This window comes from Muscardinus avellanarius, assembly GCF_963383645.1.
Source record: "Muscardinus avellanarius genome assembly, chromosome: 2".
Lineage (NCBI taxonomy): Eukaryota > Metazoa > Chordata > Mammalia > Rodentia > Gliridae > Muscardinus > Muscardinus avellanarius.
The window spans coordinates 21,129,367-21,147,188 of NC_137787.1; the positions used below are offsets into that span (position 1 = coordinate 21,129,367).

General features: G+C 51.8%; 1 protein-coding gene across 1 annotated transcript; it reads right to left on the bottom strand.

Annotated features, from left to right (window-relative positions):
* Nucleotides 1-220: 220 nt before the first annotated feature.
* RUFY4 (RUN and FYVE domain containing 4) lies at nt 221-17,596 on the bottom strand (the record flags this gene model as incomplete). The annotated part of the gene is made up of 12 exons (XM_080689329.1): nt 221-323; nt 835-945; nt 7,549-7,695; nt 11,507-11,613; nt 12,244-12,894; nt 13,798-13,872; nt 14,555-14,621; nt 15,030-15,173; nt 15,492-15,598; nt 15,896-16,021; nt 17,346-17,452; nt 17,551-17,596. 12 exons carry the CDS (start codon nt 17,594-17,596, stop codon nt 221-223), a joined length of 1,791 nt encoding a protein of 596 aa, XP_080545455.1.
* Between the last annotated feature and the right edge of the window lie 226 nt (nt 17,597-17,822).

Genomic DNA, 17,822 nt, shown 5'->3' on the forward strand with positions numbered 1-17,822 from the left:
CAGCCTCGGCTGCCCTGCTTGACCACTGGTGCTGGATGAAGGGCTAGAACTGTCTGCGACTCTAGCCCTGCTCCTTCTGCCCCCCACCGGGTGCTGTTGCCTTAGTTCTCTAGCTTCTGGAAGGTGTGGCTGGATGGACCAGAGGGCTGGGAAGAGAGGGAGGGAAGGGATCTGGTGGGGTGGGTAGGTGGAGGGTGGCCATGTCCTGCACTGGTCTGGGTCAGGTGACCTGGGCTTCTCCGCCCTGGGCACAGGCTGGACAGCAGCGTTCTCTCTTCTTGTAGTCTGCAGAGCAAGCATGGCAAACCAGGCCTCCACAGAGCCTGGGGAGCAGAGACAGGGAAACCTGGGGCAGCCTGTGCAGCTGGCCAGGGAGCACCTGGGTGTGTGCTGGAGTCATGAGTCTCAGCATCCTTCCATACGCCTGAGTTTCTCATCTCCCAGCAGGCAGCCCTCAGTCTGGAAATCTCCCTTTTCCTAAAGGGTTTCTTGATGCCTGAGCCCCGGGAGCCCTCACTCCAAGGGGCAGGTTCTCCCGATGCCCACGCCCTCCCTCTTGGTGAGGGAAGCAGTTCCCCCTTACAGGAACCCTCTTCTCTTTGGAGGTCACACAGTAGCATGGTCCAGGACTCCACTCATCTCTGGACCTCCCCACTGTTCCTATTCATTATTGCTTAGTGTCGGAAGCCAGCTGGGGTGGCTGAGCGGCCAGTCTCGAGTGGCCTTTTATAAACACTCAGTGCCCTTGTACCTTCCTTCCCTGGGGTGGGGAGGTGGCTATGGGCTGCTGGAAACTGGGGTCCCACATGAAGGGGGCTGCGCCTTGCCCGTTACCTGCAGGGGTAGCGCCGAGACAATCGACTGAAGACCTTGCCGCAGCCGACACAGCCCCGGGGGGCCATGGAAGACAGCTGCTGGAGCCTCTGCCATTGGCGGTCCTTCTCACTGGCGGACAGGCCCGAGGTGGAAGGTGGAAACGGCCCAGGTGATGGGGCAGAGGGGCAGAAAGAGAGACACAGAGGCAGAGAAAGAGGGAGAGACAGACAGGGAGGGTGACAGGCAGGTGCACAGATACGCACAGAGTCAAAAACAGAAACAGGACAGGGACAGAAAGAGAGACACAGAGATGGAAAGGAACAGGGGACCGAGACAAAGGAAGTCAGAGGGTGGATAAATACAGAGGGAGAGAAAGATGCAGAAACAAAGGACAGAGAGGGAGACACGCACAGAGGGGGGGGGGGAGAGAGAGAGAGAGAGAGAGAGGGAGAGAGAGAGAGAGAGAGAGAGAGAGAGAGAGAGGCAGACAGACAGACGAGGAGAGAGATGAACAAACAAGGAGAGAGACACAGGTGAGACCAGGCAGTCCTTAGCTTTGGGGGAGCTGGATGGTGACACCCAGCTCTCCCTCACCAACTCAGCCTGACCCATTATTAAGAAACGGGCATGGTGGCGCATGCTTGTAATTCCGGTGTTTGGGAGGCTAAGATAGGAGGATCTCAGGTTCGTGGCTAGCCTCAGCTACTTAGTGAGGCCCTCTGCAACTTAACGAGACCCTGTTTCAAAATAAAGAATAAACCGGGCACGGTGGTGCACACTTGTAATCCCAGCATTAGGAGGCTGAGACAGGAGGATCCTGGTTCACCGACAGCCTCAGCTACTTAGTGAGGCCCTTTGTAACGCAGTGAGACCCTGTTTCAAAATAAAGAATAAAAAGCAGGACTGGGGGTGTAGCTTGGAGGTAGAATGCCCCTGGGATCCATCACCAGTACAAAATAAAATAAAATAAAATAAAATAAAATAAAATAAAGAATAAGCCAGGCGTGGTGGTACATGCTTGTAATCCTAGCATTTGGAGACTGATAAAGGAGGTTCGTGGTTTGAGGACAACCTCAGCTACTTAGTGAGGCCCTGTGACTTAGTGAGGTCCTTTGCAACTCAGTGAGACCTTGTTTCAAAATAAAGAATAAAAAATAGGGCCAGGAGTGGTGGAGCATGCTTGTAATCTCAGCATTTGGGAGGCTGAGACGGGAGGATTATGGTTCTCAGACAGCCTCAGATACTTAGTGAGGTCCTTTGCAACTCAGTGAGACCCTGCTTCAAAATAAAGAATAAAAAATAGGGCTGGGGGTGTAGCTCAGAGGTAGAATGCCCCTGGGTTACATTCTCAGTACTGCAAAAATAAATAAATAAATAAATAAATAAATAAATAAATAAATAGGATGGGGGTATAGCTTGGAGGTAGAATGCCCCTGGGTTTCATCCCTGGTAACACACACACACACACACACACACACACACACACACGCACGCACACACACACACATGCAAGTATACATGTGCGCATGTGTGCGCATACACACACACACACACACACACACATACACACACACACACACAGAATAAAGAAATAGTGAAATAGTGTTGGGGGGTAGATCGGAGCTAGAATGCCCCTGGGTTCAATAACTACTACCCAAAACCTCCAAATAAAACCCACAAACAAACAAACAAACAAACAAACAAACAAACAAACTGTTCCTCCAGGTGTAGTAGTACACGTTTGTAATCCCAGCTACTCGAGAGGCTGAGGCTGAGGCAGGAAGATGGCAAGTTTGAGGCCAACCTGGGCAACTTTGTGAGACTTTCTCAGAGTGTAAAAAAGGCTGGGGTTAGCTCAGTGGTAGAGTGTTTGCCTAGCATGTGGAGGCCCTGGATTCCATTCCCAACACCACACACACACAAACAAAAAAACAAACCTGTTCCCCTCCTCTGAGGTGTGCTCCTGGTTACAGAGGCCCCCAGGCGGAAGGCTTTAGATGTCTATAGCACGCATGCTAGGCAGATGCTCTACACTGAGCTACAATCCCAGCCCTCCTTCTTTTAGTGGTACTAGGGATTGAACCTAGGAACATTCTACCTCTGAGCTACACTCCCAACCCTATTTTATTTTTTATTTGGAAAAAAAGTCTTGCTAAGTTGCTGAGGGCCTCACTAAATTTTTGAGGATATCCTTGAACCTGTAATCCTCCCATCTCAGCCTCCAACGTATTGGGATTATGGTCATATGCCACCATCCCTGGCCTCCTCAGCCCTTTTTATTTATTACTTAGGGTCTGGCCGAGTTGCAGAAGCTGGCCTTGAACCTGGAATCCTCCTGCCTCAGCCTCTTGCGTAGCTGAGATTAGAGGTGTGCACAATTGCACTCAGGTATTGTTTTTCTCTTCTTGAGACACTTTTGTTTTTCTGGGGGATTCTAATTGGTTTTCTTTACACTTTGTATTTTTTGCCTTTTACAGATTATTCCCCCCCCCCCAGATTACTCATCACATCAAGTATTTTCCTGATTCTCCTTTTCCCAGACACCTTCTTCCTGGGACCCTCAATCCCTCTGGACGAGCTGGACTGACTGCTCCTGAGCCTGCTGCCCACTTGCCTTCCTGGGAATTCCCTTTTCTTTTTTCCTAGGCTGGATGTGTTGTTTCCTGAATTCCACATCTTCTTTCTTGGCTTACTTCCTTGTTTTTCTGGAGCATATCCTCAACTAACTTCCTAAAAGGGTTGTGTGGGAGGTGAATTTTCTGAGACCTGTCTGCCTGAAAATTATCTTTCTTCACCTTTCCCTTTAATTCAAGGTTTGGCTGGACCCAGAATTCTAGGGCAAGTCAGCTTTTCTCAGGATGTTTTTTTTTTTTTTTTTTTTTTAATTCTGGGGATTGAACCCAGGGTCATTCTACCCGAGCTACACACCCAGCCCTATTTTTTATTCTTTTATTTTGAAACAAGGTCTCACTGAATTGCAAAGGGCCTCACTATGTAACTGAGGCTCTCTGTGAACTGCGATTCTCTGGTCTCAGTCTCCCAAGTACTGGGATTACAAGCGGGCGCCACCATGCCTGGCTTTTTCTCAGAATTTTGCAAGTATTAAACCATGGACTCTTAACATGGATTGGGTTCTACTTTTATAAGTGGCTTATGTTTTTTCCTCTAAACAATGTGAAAATATCCTGTTTTACTAAAATTTCACAATGTTGTACCAAATCATGGGGTTTTTTTTGCTTTGTTTTTCATTTATCATGCTAATGACTTACTGAGATCTTATTTATTTGTTTGTTTGTTTGTTTGTTTATGTATGTATGTGGCACTGGGGATTGAACCCATTCTATCTCCAAGCTGCATTTCCAGCCCTTTTATTTTTTGTTTGAAACAGGGTCTCACTAGGTTGTTGAGCATCTGCCAATGGCTGAGGCTGTCTTCCATCCTGAATCCTCCTGTCTCAGCCTCCTAAGTACTGGGATTCCAGGATGTGTCACCACACCCAGCTTAGTGAGATCTTTAAATCTGAAGGTCCATATCCACCAGAGCCTGGGAATTCTCTCATATATGTAAATATCTATGAGAAAAACAAATATATTTTTTGTCGAACTTAATTTGACAAACTCCTTCATTTCATATTCTCCTTTCTGGGAGCTTCTGTCAGTTGGAGAGGATATTGGAACTCCTAGACTGGTTCCCTGATGTCTGTTTCTCTCATAATTTTCATCTCTATGTGCTTTTTTAATTCTCTTCTTTTTCTTTCAATCCTTTTAGCGTTTTTTAAAAAATGTTTGTTTTTTGTTTCTGTGGTGCTAGGGATTGAATCCAGAGGCATTCTGCCTCTGAACGACACCTCCAGCTCTATTTTGTTTTTATTTTGAAATAGGATCTTGCTAGACCGACGAGAGTCTCACTACTTGCTGAAGTTGTCTTTGAACCTACAATCCTCCTATCTCTGTCTTCCAAATATTGGGATTAGAGGCATGTGCCACCAAGCCCGGCTTAGTGTTTCGTTTTGTTTTTTAGTTCAGCAATCGTGTTTTTAATTTCCAAGAATATGTCTTGTCTTTTGATAGTTGCTTTCACGGCCCCTCATTTCATAGGAGCTGACTCTGCTGTCGCTATCCTCCACCCCCTTTCTGTCCTAGATGCTCTGTACATGTCTAGAGAAAGCATTACTAGAAGCTGCTTGTGGTGCTGCATGCCTGTAATCCCAGTACTTGGGAGGCTGAGAGAGGAGGACCGCAGGCTAGAGGCCTGTGTCAGCAACTTAGCAAGAGCCTGTTCCAAAACTTAAAAAATAAACATGGTTGGGATGTAGCTTGGAGGAAGAATGCTCCTGGGTTCAAGCCACAATATCCACTTCCCATACATACACAAAAGGAAAGAAGAAGAAGAAGAAGAAGAAGAAGAAGAAGAAGAAGAAGAAGAAGAAGAGGAGGAGGAGGAGGAGGAGGAGGAGGAGGAGGAGGAGGAGGAGGAGGAGGAGGAGGAGGAGGAGGAAATCGAAGCTGAATGGAGCTCCAGGCATTGAACAAGGTTGGTGCACAGGTGACTTCCCCTTGGGGAGCACTTGGCAGGAAGCCCTTGGTAAACCAGACTACCAAATGCCACACAGACTGGCCTTTACTGGGGACTAGAAGACCTTATGATTTTTTGCCTGGGAGACAGGCCCTGGCTGCTGGACATTCTGCAGGTGGGGAGGCAGGTAGAGGGCAGGGCCTGCAGACTCCCCATGCTAATGACTTCATGCCCCACCCTCCTTCCCCATCTGTGTCCTGGGATCTCCGGGACTTGAAAGTCTAACTTGGGCTTCACACGGTATTCACTTACTCATCCATTCTGAGCTGAACTTTCTTATCTGTGGCTAGCTGTCCCCCTCCCTTATCTCTGTTATCTCTTTTACTATCATTTTAGGGGAACTCAAGATGGAGGAGAGACGTGGTGTGGTCCATCTGCCTTCAGATGCACAAGTCTCCCTCTGGCACATCCCCTCCTCCCCTCTTCCAGGTTAGGGTCCACCTTCCTTCTTCATGCTTCTGCTAGGGGAGTTTCCCTGCCTGAAGACCTGTGAGTAATTTCTTGAATATCAGGAAAATTCTGTGTTTCTCCTGATGCACTAGTATTTTTCCTCTGAATGGATTCTTTCCCTTTCTGATTCTGCTATGGAGATGCTCTGAGCTGTCTTCTAATGCTGACTCTATTACTCATACTTCCAGTGTCTATATATTTTGTCTTCCATTATATCTTCCACTTAATCTTCTATTTTTCCTTCACAATCACATGTGTGTGTCTTTTATTGTTAGCTACCTTATATTCTTCTGTGAGGCGAGTATTTAACTTTATAACCACGTTCTTCTCACCCAGCAGACAGTTTCCTCGGATGATCTCATTCCTTAAATGATGTGTTCATCCTTTCTAGGTCAATCTCTGCCTTTTTTCACCTTTAATATTTGTATTTTACTGGGCACTGAGGTGCATGCTTTTGATCTCAGTATTTGGGAGGCTGAGACAGGAGGATGGTAGGTTTGTGGCCAGCCTTGGCTACTTAGTGAGGCTCTATTTCAAAGTAAAGAATAAAAAATAAGACTAGAGGTATAGGTCGGAGGTAGAATGCCCTTGGGTTTAATTCCCAGTATTGTTAAAAAAAATGTATTTTTCCAAAGAGGATTTAGTACTGGATGGCCTCCCAGTAATATTCTAATTATTCGAATGCGTTTATGAGTGCACACAATCACACACAGGGATTGAATTCAGGGACATTCACACACACACACACACACACACACACACACACACACGCACACACACACACACACACCGATTGAGCCCAGAGACATTCCCTCTCTGAGCAACACCCCCAGCGCTTTTAAAATTTTTGACTTTGAAACGGGGTCTCGCTAACTCTCTGAGGCTGGCTTGCAACCTGTGGTCCTCCCGTCTCAGCCTCCCAAGTCCTGGGATTATGGGCATGTACCACTATGTCTGACTGCACCCTTCTAACTTTAATGGAACTGAGTCAGATAGTCTCCTGGTTCTTGAACTACAAGAAAGGATAACATACAGGTGAATTCTCCCCCTACCAGGCTGGAGGGCACGAGCATCTCTCCACGAGCTTAGTGGCTGGGAATTGGGCCAGGCCTCTGGAGCCTGGGACAGCTGCCCGGGTGGGCCCGCCAGCCCTGGTGTCTGAAGGGCAGTGGGGGGGTAGGTGCAGGACACATAATTGCCTGCTGCTTAAGCCCTGTGTTTTTTCCTCTTTCTCCCATGGAAGGTGCTGTCAGAAGACTGCAATTTATATTCTCTGTGTCCTTGGTGAGCAAGCCAGCCCCTCTGTTCCTCAGTTTCTTCATCTGTAAAATGGGGTTAACATCAGGGGTGGCCAAGAGAAGGAAATGAGTTTGCATACATGAAGGTCTAGGGCTCTGCTTGACGGTGGTTACCAGGGTAGAGTTTTTTTGTGTGTGTGTGTGTGGTTTTTTTTTTTTTTTTTTTTTTTTTTTGGTACTGGGGTTCCTGGAAGCCCTTCTACCTCCGGGCTATACTCCCAGACCTATTTTTTGGAAACAGGGTCTCTTAAGCCAGCGTGGCTGGCTTCGAACCTGCGTGATCCTTCTGTCTCTGCCTCCCAAGTGTGGGGATTACAAGCGTGCGCCACCACACCCGGCTTGGGTAGAGTTTTTAAGCTTGGCCTCTGCATCCCTTCTGCACCCCAGTCCCCCCCATCACCATCCTTACTGAATCAGCTCCAACACCCTCCTCTTCATGGCCTGGACCAGGTCCCTCTGCCTTGCAAGCTCCTCCTGGTGGACGGCGGCCCTCCTGTCGGCCTGCTGCTGCTTCTGCTGCAGCTCTGCCTGCAGCTGGGCTCTCTCCTCCTGACACCTGCACAGAAGGAGGGCTGGGTTCTGGGGTGACAGCTCGGCAGGCGTGAGAACTGGGGGGCTTCTGCCTGGATGGGAGCCCCCTTGCAGGGGAGGGGTTGCTCCTGCCGCTGGAGCACACACCACTGAGCGGATCATCGTGTGCATTTGACACCTAAGGGCGACTCCGCAGAAGTCACTCACTTGAAACAGGCCCACCCTGGAGCGTTCCTTTAGCGGCACTAGCCAACACGCCCCTCTTCCTACATTCTCGCGAAGCTCCTGAACTTTCCTGTAAACCTGTCCCACCACGGCCGCCCTTGCCTCGGCTAATGGTGACTCTAGCCTTCCGGCTGATCCCGTCAGGCCTCAGTCAGTTTTGACTCCTGATTTTTTTCTCAGACCCCACATCCAATCCCTCAGGAAGCCCTGCTTCAAAATTTACCCATAACGTGAGCCAGGCGTGGCGCACGCTTGTAATCCCAGCATTCGGGAGGCTGAGACTGGAGGATCGCGGTTCACGGACAGCCTCAGCTAATTAGTGAGGCCCTCTGCAACTTTGTGAGACCCTGTTTCAAAATAAAGAATAAAAAGTAGGGCAGGGGCGTAGCTCAGAGGTCAAATGCCCCTGGGTTCCACCCCAGACCTGCAAAAAAAAAAAAAATTTTTTTTAGCCATAACGTGTAATTGCAGCATTCCGGAGGCTGAGACCGGAGGACAGCCTCAGGTACTTAGTGAGGCACTTCGCAACTCAGTGAGACCCTGTTTCAAATAATAAGAAAGACTAAAGTATAGGTCTGGGGGTGTAGCTCGGAGTTACGGTGTCCCTGGGTTCCATCCCTGGTACCACACACACACAGAATTACCCATAAAGCAGCAGCTGCTGCCCTTCCATTGCTACCAGCCTGGCCTGAGGACCTTCCTGTCCCTCGGCCAGGGCAGTGGCCTCCTGTCTGGTCTGCCTGTGCCCAGCCCTGCTCACCCACAGTCCAGCTCCATGCCTTTTCAACATGGTCGGGGGCTGGAGAGGTAGGCAGCTCAGTGGCAGAGCGCTGGCCTAGTGTGCACGAATCCCAGTAGGGCAGACTCCAGCTGCTCCACGAGCCTTTCTTGATTCTATTGAAGGTCCCTGGGTGGCCAAGGCTCCCACATTCACTTAGGGTGGGAATCGGGAATATTTGCTGACTAAAGCCTGAGCTGAGGGTAGGGTGGAGGTGCCCAGGGCTTGTCTGGGTTTCGGGGCTCCTGCGCCATCTTGCCTGCAAGCAGACAGTCAATAGACTTCCCCGTGATTCAGTGTGAATCACTGAGACTCAGGCTCTGCTGGGGGCTGGGCTGGTGTCTCTGGGCCAGGGGAGGGTCAGACATGTTGGGGGGAGACAGAAGCAGGAGGGGAGACTGAGGCTCACAGACACCCAAGGAGGGACACAAAGAGACTGAGTCACACTCAGGGGAATCAGCATGGCTGATTTATTTTTTCTTTTTTTGGTGGTACTGGGGATGGAATCCTTCTATCTCCAGGCTACACTTCCATACCTATTTTTTTTATATTTTATTTGGAAGCAGGGTCTCTTAAGCCACTGAGGCTGGCTTCGAACCTGCGCGATCCTCCTGTCTCCGCTTCCCAAGTGCAGGGATTACAAGTGTGTGCCACCACACCCGGCCAGATTTTTTTTTTTTTTTAATTTGGTAATGGAGGTTGAATCCAGAGGCAGTCTACCTCTGAGCTACTGCCCCAGCCCTATTTTATTTTTCCTTTTGAAAGGGGGTCTTGCTAAGTTACTGAGGCTGTCCTCAAACCTGTGATCCTTCTGTCTGAGCCTTCCAAGTATGGGTATCACAAGTCTGCACTCCCAGGCCTGGCTCCAGAGGTGGTTGTTGGATTTCTTTGTTTGTTTGTTGTTGGCACTTGGGATTGAAGCCAGGGGCATTTTATCTCTGAGCTACTTCAGCTGCCCCCACTTAAAAAACACACACACACACACAAAACAGGGTCTTTCTAGGTCGCTGAGAGTCTCACAATGTTGCTGAGGCTGTCTTTGAACCTTTGATCCTCCTGTCTCAGCCTCCCAAGTACTGGGATTACAGGCATGTGCCATCATTCCCAGCCTTTGGAGGTGTGTGTGTGTGTGTGTGTGTGTGTACGCGCGCGTGCACGTGCGCGTGTGTGGTTTGTGGTACAAAAATTGAACCCAGAGGCATTCTATCTCCATTCTATATCCACAGTTTTGTTTTGAAACAGGGTCTCACTAGGTTACTGAGAGTCTTGCTGAAACCTGTGCTATTCCTATGTCAGCTTCCCCCCCCGGAGATCTTTTTTAAAATTATAAGCCAGGAATGGTGGTGCATACCTATAATTCCAGCTACTCAGAAGGCTGAGGCAGGAGGATCTCAAGTTTGAGGCCAGCATGGGCAATTTAGTTAAGACCGTGGTTCAAAATAAAAACTTAAAAGGGCTGGGGGGTGTAACTCAGTGGTAAAGCACTTACCCGGCGGCACGTGTGAGGCCCTGGGTTGGTTCCATCCCGAGAGAGAGAGAGAGAGAGAGAGAGAGAGAGAGAGAGAGAAGAAGAAGAAGAAGAAGAAGAAGAAGAAGAAGAAGAAGGAGGAGGAGGAGGAGGAGGAGGAGGAGGAGGAGGAGGAGGAGGAGGGAGGAGGAGGAGGGGGAGGAGGGAGGGAGGGAGAGAGAGAGGGAGAGAGAGGGAGGGAGAGAGAGAGGGGGGGAGGGAGGGAGGGAAGGAGGGAGAGAGAGAGAGAGAGAGAGAGAGAGAGAGAGAGAGAGAGAGAGAGAGAGAGAGAAGCGTTACGAGACTGCGAGGGAAGGACTGTGAGAGACTGCGAGGGAAGGACTGTGACAGCTTTCTCTGGGTCGTGATCTCAATGCAGTGGCAGGATGAGGAGCTGCTGGCTGGGGAGAGGCTGTAGGGTAGGGGGCAGAGAGCTGAGGGAGAATCGGCTCTCCAAATCTGTGGGTCCTGTGCTGTGAGGTCAACTCACCAAAGAATGAAAATGTTTTGAAAAAAATTTGTGTCTGAAAAAGAAACTGTGTCTGTTGGGAACATGCATAGACTTTCTTTTTGTCCTTTTCCCCTAAATGGTATAGCATAGCAACTAGTTACACAGTGTTTACATTGTATTAGGTATTATAAGTAACCTAGAAATGATTTAAAGCAAATCCTACACCATTCTATATAAGGGCCTAGAGGGACTGGGGATGTAGCTCAGAGGTGGAGAGCCACCTGGCACATGTTCTCTGTAGGGACTTGAGCACCCATGGATTCTCTGTCCCTGAGAGGGGACGTCTGCTGCCAGTGGAGACCAAGGATGGATGCGCTGGGGGTCTTGGCTGGGGCAGTGTTCAAGCTCACGGCTGGGGAATCCAGTGCAGTGTTTGAATATCAGTTCCTCTGCCAACTAGAGGGTGCTGGGTGCATTCCGTTGCCTCTTTGAGCCTCAGCTGGCTTATCTAGAAAAGGGGCGTCTCTATAGAGCCCCTTTGGAGTTGCTATGAGAAAGCGCCTGTACCTGTGTCTGGAGGTAGTAGATGCTGGGCACATGATAGCTATGTTGTGATTATCAGAGGATGAAAGGCGGATTGTAGAACAAGTAGATGAAAGGCAGAATAAAAGTAGAGACAGAAAGAAATGCGGGGAGTGTTGAGGTAGGGAACAGAGGAGACAGAGGGCAGAGGGTGGCCCAGCAGGAGGCCAGGGGAGGGTGGTGGGGGAGGGGCTGGAGGCCTAGGGAGCCCCTGTGATGAGGAGCCAGGGTCTGCAGGGCACTGGCTCAGCACCCCACAGTTGCCAGGTGAGCAGGAATGTTGCCAAGGTTACCAGCGGAGCTGCTCCTGGAGCGCCTGCAGCTCCCCCTCCTGCACCTTCCGCAGCTGCTCCTGGCGCTGGGCCTGTTCCTGGGCCTCTTGGAGGCCATGTCTGAGGGTCTGGAGGATGGAAGGGGGAAAAGGAGGCTGAGGGAGGAGGGCAGAGACCCCAGCCCTGGGGCTGGCCTAAGGAGCATCCCTATGAGGCCCCAGGCTGCCCATTGGGAAGAGGGTAGTGCAGGGGACAGTACTGGGAGCTGGGTGAGCCTGGAGCCACCATTCCCTTTTTCACTGAAGGATAGAAATTACAAAGCTCAAGCACCTCGAATGACTCTGGCTAGGGAGGATGAGCTGCAGGTGGAATGGATGACAACCTTGGGTGACCTTGGGGATAAGCATCTCTAAGAGTGGCTGGGTGGTGGGGTCTGCAGCAGCGGAGCTCAGATACTGGGAAGAGACCTGAGGCGATACAGAATTTGAGAAGAATAGGATCTCAAACTCAAATGTCAACCAAACCATGCAGGGCGTATGCAGTATAAAGTGAGTCTGATGTGAGGCAATAGGGAGAGGTGGGGACTGTGGTGAACAGAAGAATGCATGGCTTTCAAGAGGCATCCCTGGATAATCCTGGGCAGGCCAATAAAACTGGTCTGTGGGCTGGAATGGCCTCCATACGACTGCTGGGCACCCCTGCTTATGGGCCGGGTTAGAGAGGGGAAACTAGACAGGTCCAAGGCCAATTGCTCTTACCTTGACCACATCCTGCAGGGCCACCTCTGCTTGGTCCTCCCTCCTTGCTGCACTGGTCCCTCCTGTTTGCTCTGGTGGCTTTTCTGTGGTGCAGCCTTCCTTTGTTCCCAGGCCCTGGAGGACCCAGAACTCCCCGGGGATGTGAGGCCCCTCCCAGCCCCACCTGCCTTCTGATGTTGCCTCCTCTGCCATCACTTTGGGACTGGAGGCTGGCAACCTCTGGACATTGCCCCACTCATCATGAACCTGCTCTATTGTTCTCTGAGCCTCTGCCCCTAGCAGCCCCCCTCTGCCACCAGCTTCCGTTGCTGTCACCTCCTTGGCCTCCCCACCCCCCTCTGTCTGTGGCTGGTTGCTGGCTATTGAGCTCTCTGGGAACTTCCCAGTCCTCAGGGCTCCCTCCTCCTCCAGGTCTAGCTGAAGCTCATTCCTCTCTGGTTCCCAAGTGCTTTGGGGGGAACCGAGGCTCCTGGAATCTTCTCTCTTCTTTTCTAAAAAGGAGGGCAGATGCATGGGGTGCTGGGACCTGGGGAGTCCAGCCTTCTTCTTCTTCTGGACTTCTTCTCTGGGTGTGTCTGGTGGACAGCCGGGCCGACTGGTGTGTGGCTCCTTCAGCTGGACTCCGTTGGGGTCTCCAGAGGCTGCTAAGGTCTGCAGAGAAACCCACCTGTCACCCCAGCATCAGTTCACTGACATGGTTCCTGGAGAGGCCACAGCCCTAATCTAACAGGCTTCTACATATGCAGATTCCCAGGCCCTTCCACGGGAGATTTTGATTTCTCAGGCCAGCAGTAACTTCTGCAGCAACCCAGATGGTCTGAGAGCCCAGCTTTGATGTGGTGGGGGAACAGAGGGGTGTCTCAACGCCCTTTCCTCCCTGCCTGCGGTCTGCATCCTCTCCCTCCTTCACCTGCATTGATCAGGTCCCCCTAACCTCCTCCCATGCCTCTCCTTTAATCCCGTCTCATGACCTGGACTTTGTGTTTCAGCTTTCTCATCTGCAAAATGACATTAATAATCCCTGGCTGTGTAATTGTGATGAAATCACAAGAGACTGACACCCAGCGGAGTGACCTCTTTCAGGAAGCTCTCTCTGGGCGCCCATGTCCTCTGCCCATGCTGTACCACACTACGTTGTCCCTCTGCACTCAGGGAAGTTCCAGGATCCCAACTAGGTACCAAATCCATGGATGCTCAAGTCCCTCATATAAAAAGGCATGGTACTTGCAGCTAACCTATGTACATCCTCTCACATGCTTTAAGCAAGCTCTAGATTACTGGAAATCTCTCTCATGATATGAAGGCTGTGAATGGTTATTGTATTGTTCAGGGAATAATGACAAGAAAAAAGTCTGTACAGGTTCAGTTCAGAGGCAATGTTTTTCCTAAATACTTTCTATCTGCCAACGGTTGCATCCACAGGTGCAGAACACACAGATCCAGAGGCTGACCGCGCACTTGGCATGCGCTGTGGTGTGCTCCTGTGGGATCTGTCTTCCTGAACAGACCTTGAATTCCTCTAAGTCAGAGACCGAGTCCTGAGAGCATCTGTACCTGGCGCTTGGAAGCTGACGGGTGAGCAGAAGGTGCTTGTGGAATGATAATAACCACGATGACGATAACCACACGCTGCCGTGGAGTGAGCCCGAGGCCCGGAGCCCTGCTCTGAGCCACACATGCTTTTTGTTTTTTGGGCACTCACGATTGAACATCCTCAGCCCTATGTTATTTTTTATTTTGAAACATGATATCGCTAAGTTGCTGAGAGGCTTACTAAGCTGCTGAGGCTGGCTTTGAACCCGAGATCCTCCTGTCTCAGCCTCCCAAGTCCTGGGATCACAGGTGTGTGCCACCATGCCCAGGTCATTCATCCTCACAATTACCCCAGGAGACAGGACCGGTGACTTGCCCAAGGACCATGGTTAGCAAGGAGCTGGGTGCTAAGCCGGGCGACCTGGCTTTCTGGTCATTCCCTGAGCTGAACTGAAGGAATGCCGAGCAGAGATGGCCCCTGGTTTGTTTCCTGCAAGCTTCTGGTCACCTGGGGAAGGAAGGCTGCTCCTTCTCCCTGGTCCCAGTGGCTCTTATAGGTGGTCCTATCCTCTCTCCTTCCCTGAAATCCTCACCACCAGGAACGGCAGCCCTCGCCTTGCCCAGGCGCCCAGCCCATCCACACATGGGCTTCTTTCTGTGCCCGTCCTGTGGGGCTCACTGTACACACAGAGCAGGAGGCCCAGTTACTGCTCAACCAGGGGTGGGGTCCCAACTAGACGGGCAAGAGGCACCTCCGAGTGAGGCAGAGCAAAGGCACCTTCAGGGAATCCTGGGTCTTTCTGAGTCTTCTTCCCGGGGTCCGGCTGGAATTGGAACAGCATGCCCTAAAAGTGACAGAGGTGGGGGACCCTGTGCCTCTCCCCAACATGGGCCTGGTCTTTAGGTGGGGGACATCCATCTTTCCAACCACCATTCATTCCACCACCCTTCCCGCTCTCCCAAATTCCTCCTGCTCTCTGTCTGTCCGTCCATCCCTCCCATCATCTCCCATTCATTCATCCTTCAAACCCTCCACCCTCACTGCCCAATCAGCCTTGAGCATGCTCTTTGTGCAGTGTCGCTGAATAGCCCAAGATGATGCTGAGGATGTAGTAGGCAGGTGGAGGGTTGGGATTCAGGGGTGGGGGAGGGAGACTCAGAGGGAGACCAAGGTTGCTGGCTCAGAGCTTGGGATACCTGGCGCCCTGGGAGCCATCACAGAAGAGGCTTCCCTCCCTGCTGCGCCTACTCACTCTGAGAACATGGGCCAGGCATCGTCCAGGTCTGGGCGCTGCAAGTCCAAGTTGAAGGCCACCCCGTTGAGAGCGTAGAGGGAGTCTATGATGTCTTCCCAGAGGTCGGGGCGCAGCAGAGGGCTCCGGGGGCCGTACCATTCCCTGCGTTAATAGCCATTGGCGCCCTTGGCCTTTGACCCTGGTGCCATTGCCATCATGACTTCTGAGAATCGGCCCCCATGGCACCTGTGTGGGACTCTCCTAGGGAGGGTGTGGCCCTTTGGGCACAGGAGGCCCCAGCACTGCACCAGTGCCAGCATCCTGGGTTCCAACCGCCCCTCTGCCCTGTTCTGGCTTTTCCTTTCTGACTCATTTGATCATCTTTGGTGTTAAAGTCCTGTGTAGGGCGAAGGAGGGCTCTTTTGTAAAGGGGGATATGGGCTTGCAGGGTGCCTGTGGAGGATGTCCCAGATGTCCCACCTGGTGAGCTCTGGGCTCAGGAGGCAGAGCTGCAGGGACTCGGCCAGCTGTCCTCCGGCCAGGCAGGAGCGGAGGAAGGCCCGGCCTCTGCCCAGAGGGGTCTTCAGCTGCAGGGCACACAGAGGGAGGCGTTAGGACCCAGGGGGCTTCAAGAGCACAGAGAGGGAAGACTGGGGCTAGTGGTGGTGAGGAGGGCCCTGGGACTTGGCAGAGGCAGGATGGGGTGGCGCAGGCGTGTCGAGGGCTGGCTAAGGAGGGATGAGGACAGATGATGGGTCTGTGGCCCAGGGAGCAGGGATGGGTGAGAGTGGGACTTCGGGCAACCCTGCCCCAGTGCCATCTTGCCAAGGCCTGGGCTCTGCATGCTTCTAAGGCTGGGCGTCTCATCACCCGGCTCTGGGTACCTTGTCCTGAGAATGGATGGCGCGGGTCTGCTCCGGGTCCTTCCGCTGCCGCTGCAGGGCAGTGCAGAGGAAGTCCCAGTAATCCTTCCGAGGCCCCAGGAAGCTCTTCTGCTCTTTCTGGTCAAACTGGGCCAAGATGAGGGAAAGGAAGGTACAGGAATGCTTCCTTCTAGAACTTAACATGCACCCCGCATGACGAGCAGCAGGCAGGAGAGGAAAGCGCTCCTGCTGGCAAACCCGGCCTCAAGTCCAGGCTCTGCCGCTCACTGGGCCACCAAGGGCGAGATGCTTGGTCTCTCTGAGCTTCAGTGTTTTCATTCATTCATTCATTCATTCATTCATTCATTCATTCATTCACACCTACTATGTATCAGGTTCTGTTCAAAGCAATGAACAATCTGCCCTCATGGAGGGGGAGTTAGACAGTGAGCAAACTGAGTAAAACAGACCGTGTGAAGGCGGCGATGGCGGTGGCGAATAAAGTCAACAAGGAAAGAGAATAGATATGTGTCCTCTGTGAGATGTATAGTAACATTTTAAATCAGAGTGGCCAGACTTGAAGGAAATGAGAACTCGTGCCATGTAAACCACGGAGGGATGGCATTCTGGGTGCGGGGGCTGGCGTGGCTCCGGGGCGGGGGGCACTGTGTGCTCTGGAAGGTCGGGAGGATGCTGTAGGTGTGGCTGACTGCAGCCAGAATGTAGCACACTGGAAGAGGTGAAGTCAGAGGAGTGGGAGGGATGCTTTGTGTGCCCGGGGAGGTCATCCAGCACCGCAGAGGGTTAGAATGAGGATTAAGAAAGGGGCGGCAAGCCAGACCCGGAGGTGCACACCTGTACTCCCACTACTTAGGAGGCTGAGACAGGAGGGTCTCGGGTTCAAGGACAGCCTCAGCAAGTAGTGAGACTCATCAGCCTACTGAGACCCTGCTTCAAAATAAAAACTAAAATAGGGCTGGGGGTGTAGCTTGGAGGTAGCACGCCCCTGAGTTCAATCCCTAGTCCATAAAAAAAAGGAAAAAAGAAAAGAAGGAAGGAAAGGAAGAAAGAAAGGAAAAAAGGAAGGAAGGAAGGAGAGAGGTGGGGCAAACAAAGGACTTGGCTTGGCATATAGTAAATACTTAAGTCCCAAAACAGAAAACAAAACAAAACAAAAGAGTAGCAACAAAACAACCCAGCTAGGGGTAGATATGATTTGGGCTCTAACTAGCAGCATGAAGTGCTGGTCCCAGGACATCCTGCCTCTGAAGTTTTACACTTCCAAACAGGACGGCTGCCCCCAGCTCCTGGTGCTTACTCCCCCCACCCCCTCACTTTGCCTCACTTCCCTTCCAAGGACGGCCTCCGGGAGCGATATAAGATGTCGGGGAGGACTTGCCGACTGAGGAGACAGTGGTCTTCCCTGGCATCTGGAATGCCCTCCTGTCATTGGGGAGGGGAGGGGTCCCACCTGCAGCAGCAGCTCCAGGCAGCCACAGAGTCTGTGCAGCTCAGCGCTGGCATCCGTCACCGGCCGCTGCCCATCCCCATAGCCCTGGAGGATGGCGGAGACAGCAGCTGCCAGAGGATGCCAGACATTAGATACCAGGGAGAGAGGCCTCTGGGGGAGATGCTCCCGAGAACCCTGTGCAACTCGGTCCCAGGGACACACTCACCTTTCAGGTCCCTGGTCACCTTGAGGATGGCCTCCTCTTCTGCCATGGGTACTTGGAGATGATGCAGGTCCCTGTGCCTTGGAAGGCGGGCTTGTGAAGGACCCTCTGGGCTCAGCTGCCCAGCGCTCCTAGGGTCACAAGTTGCTGGTGTGGGGGGAAGCCCAGCTCGCTCCTGAAGGCCCGCACGTGAGTACGATGGGCGGCCTCCGCTCACGGGCAGCCCCTGGGTCTAGGCACTGAGCGCATCGCTTGACAGCCTTGTCTTGTTTAAT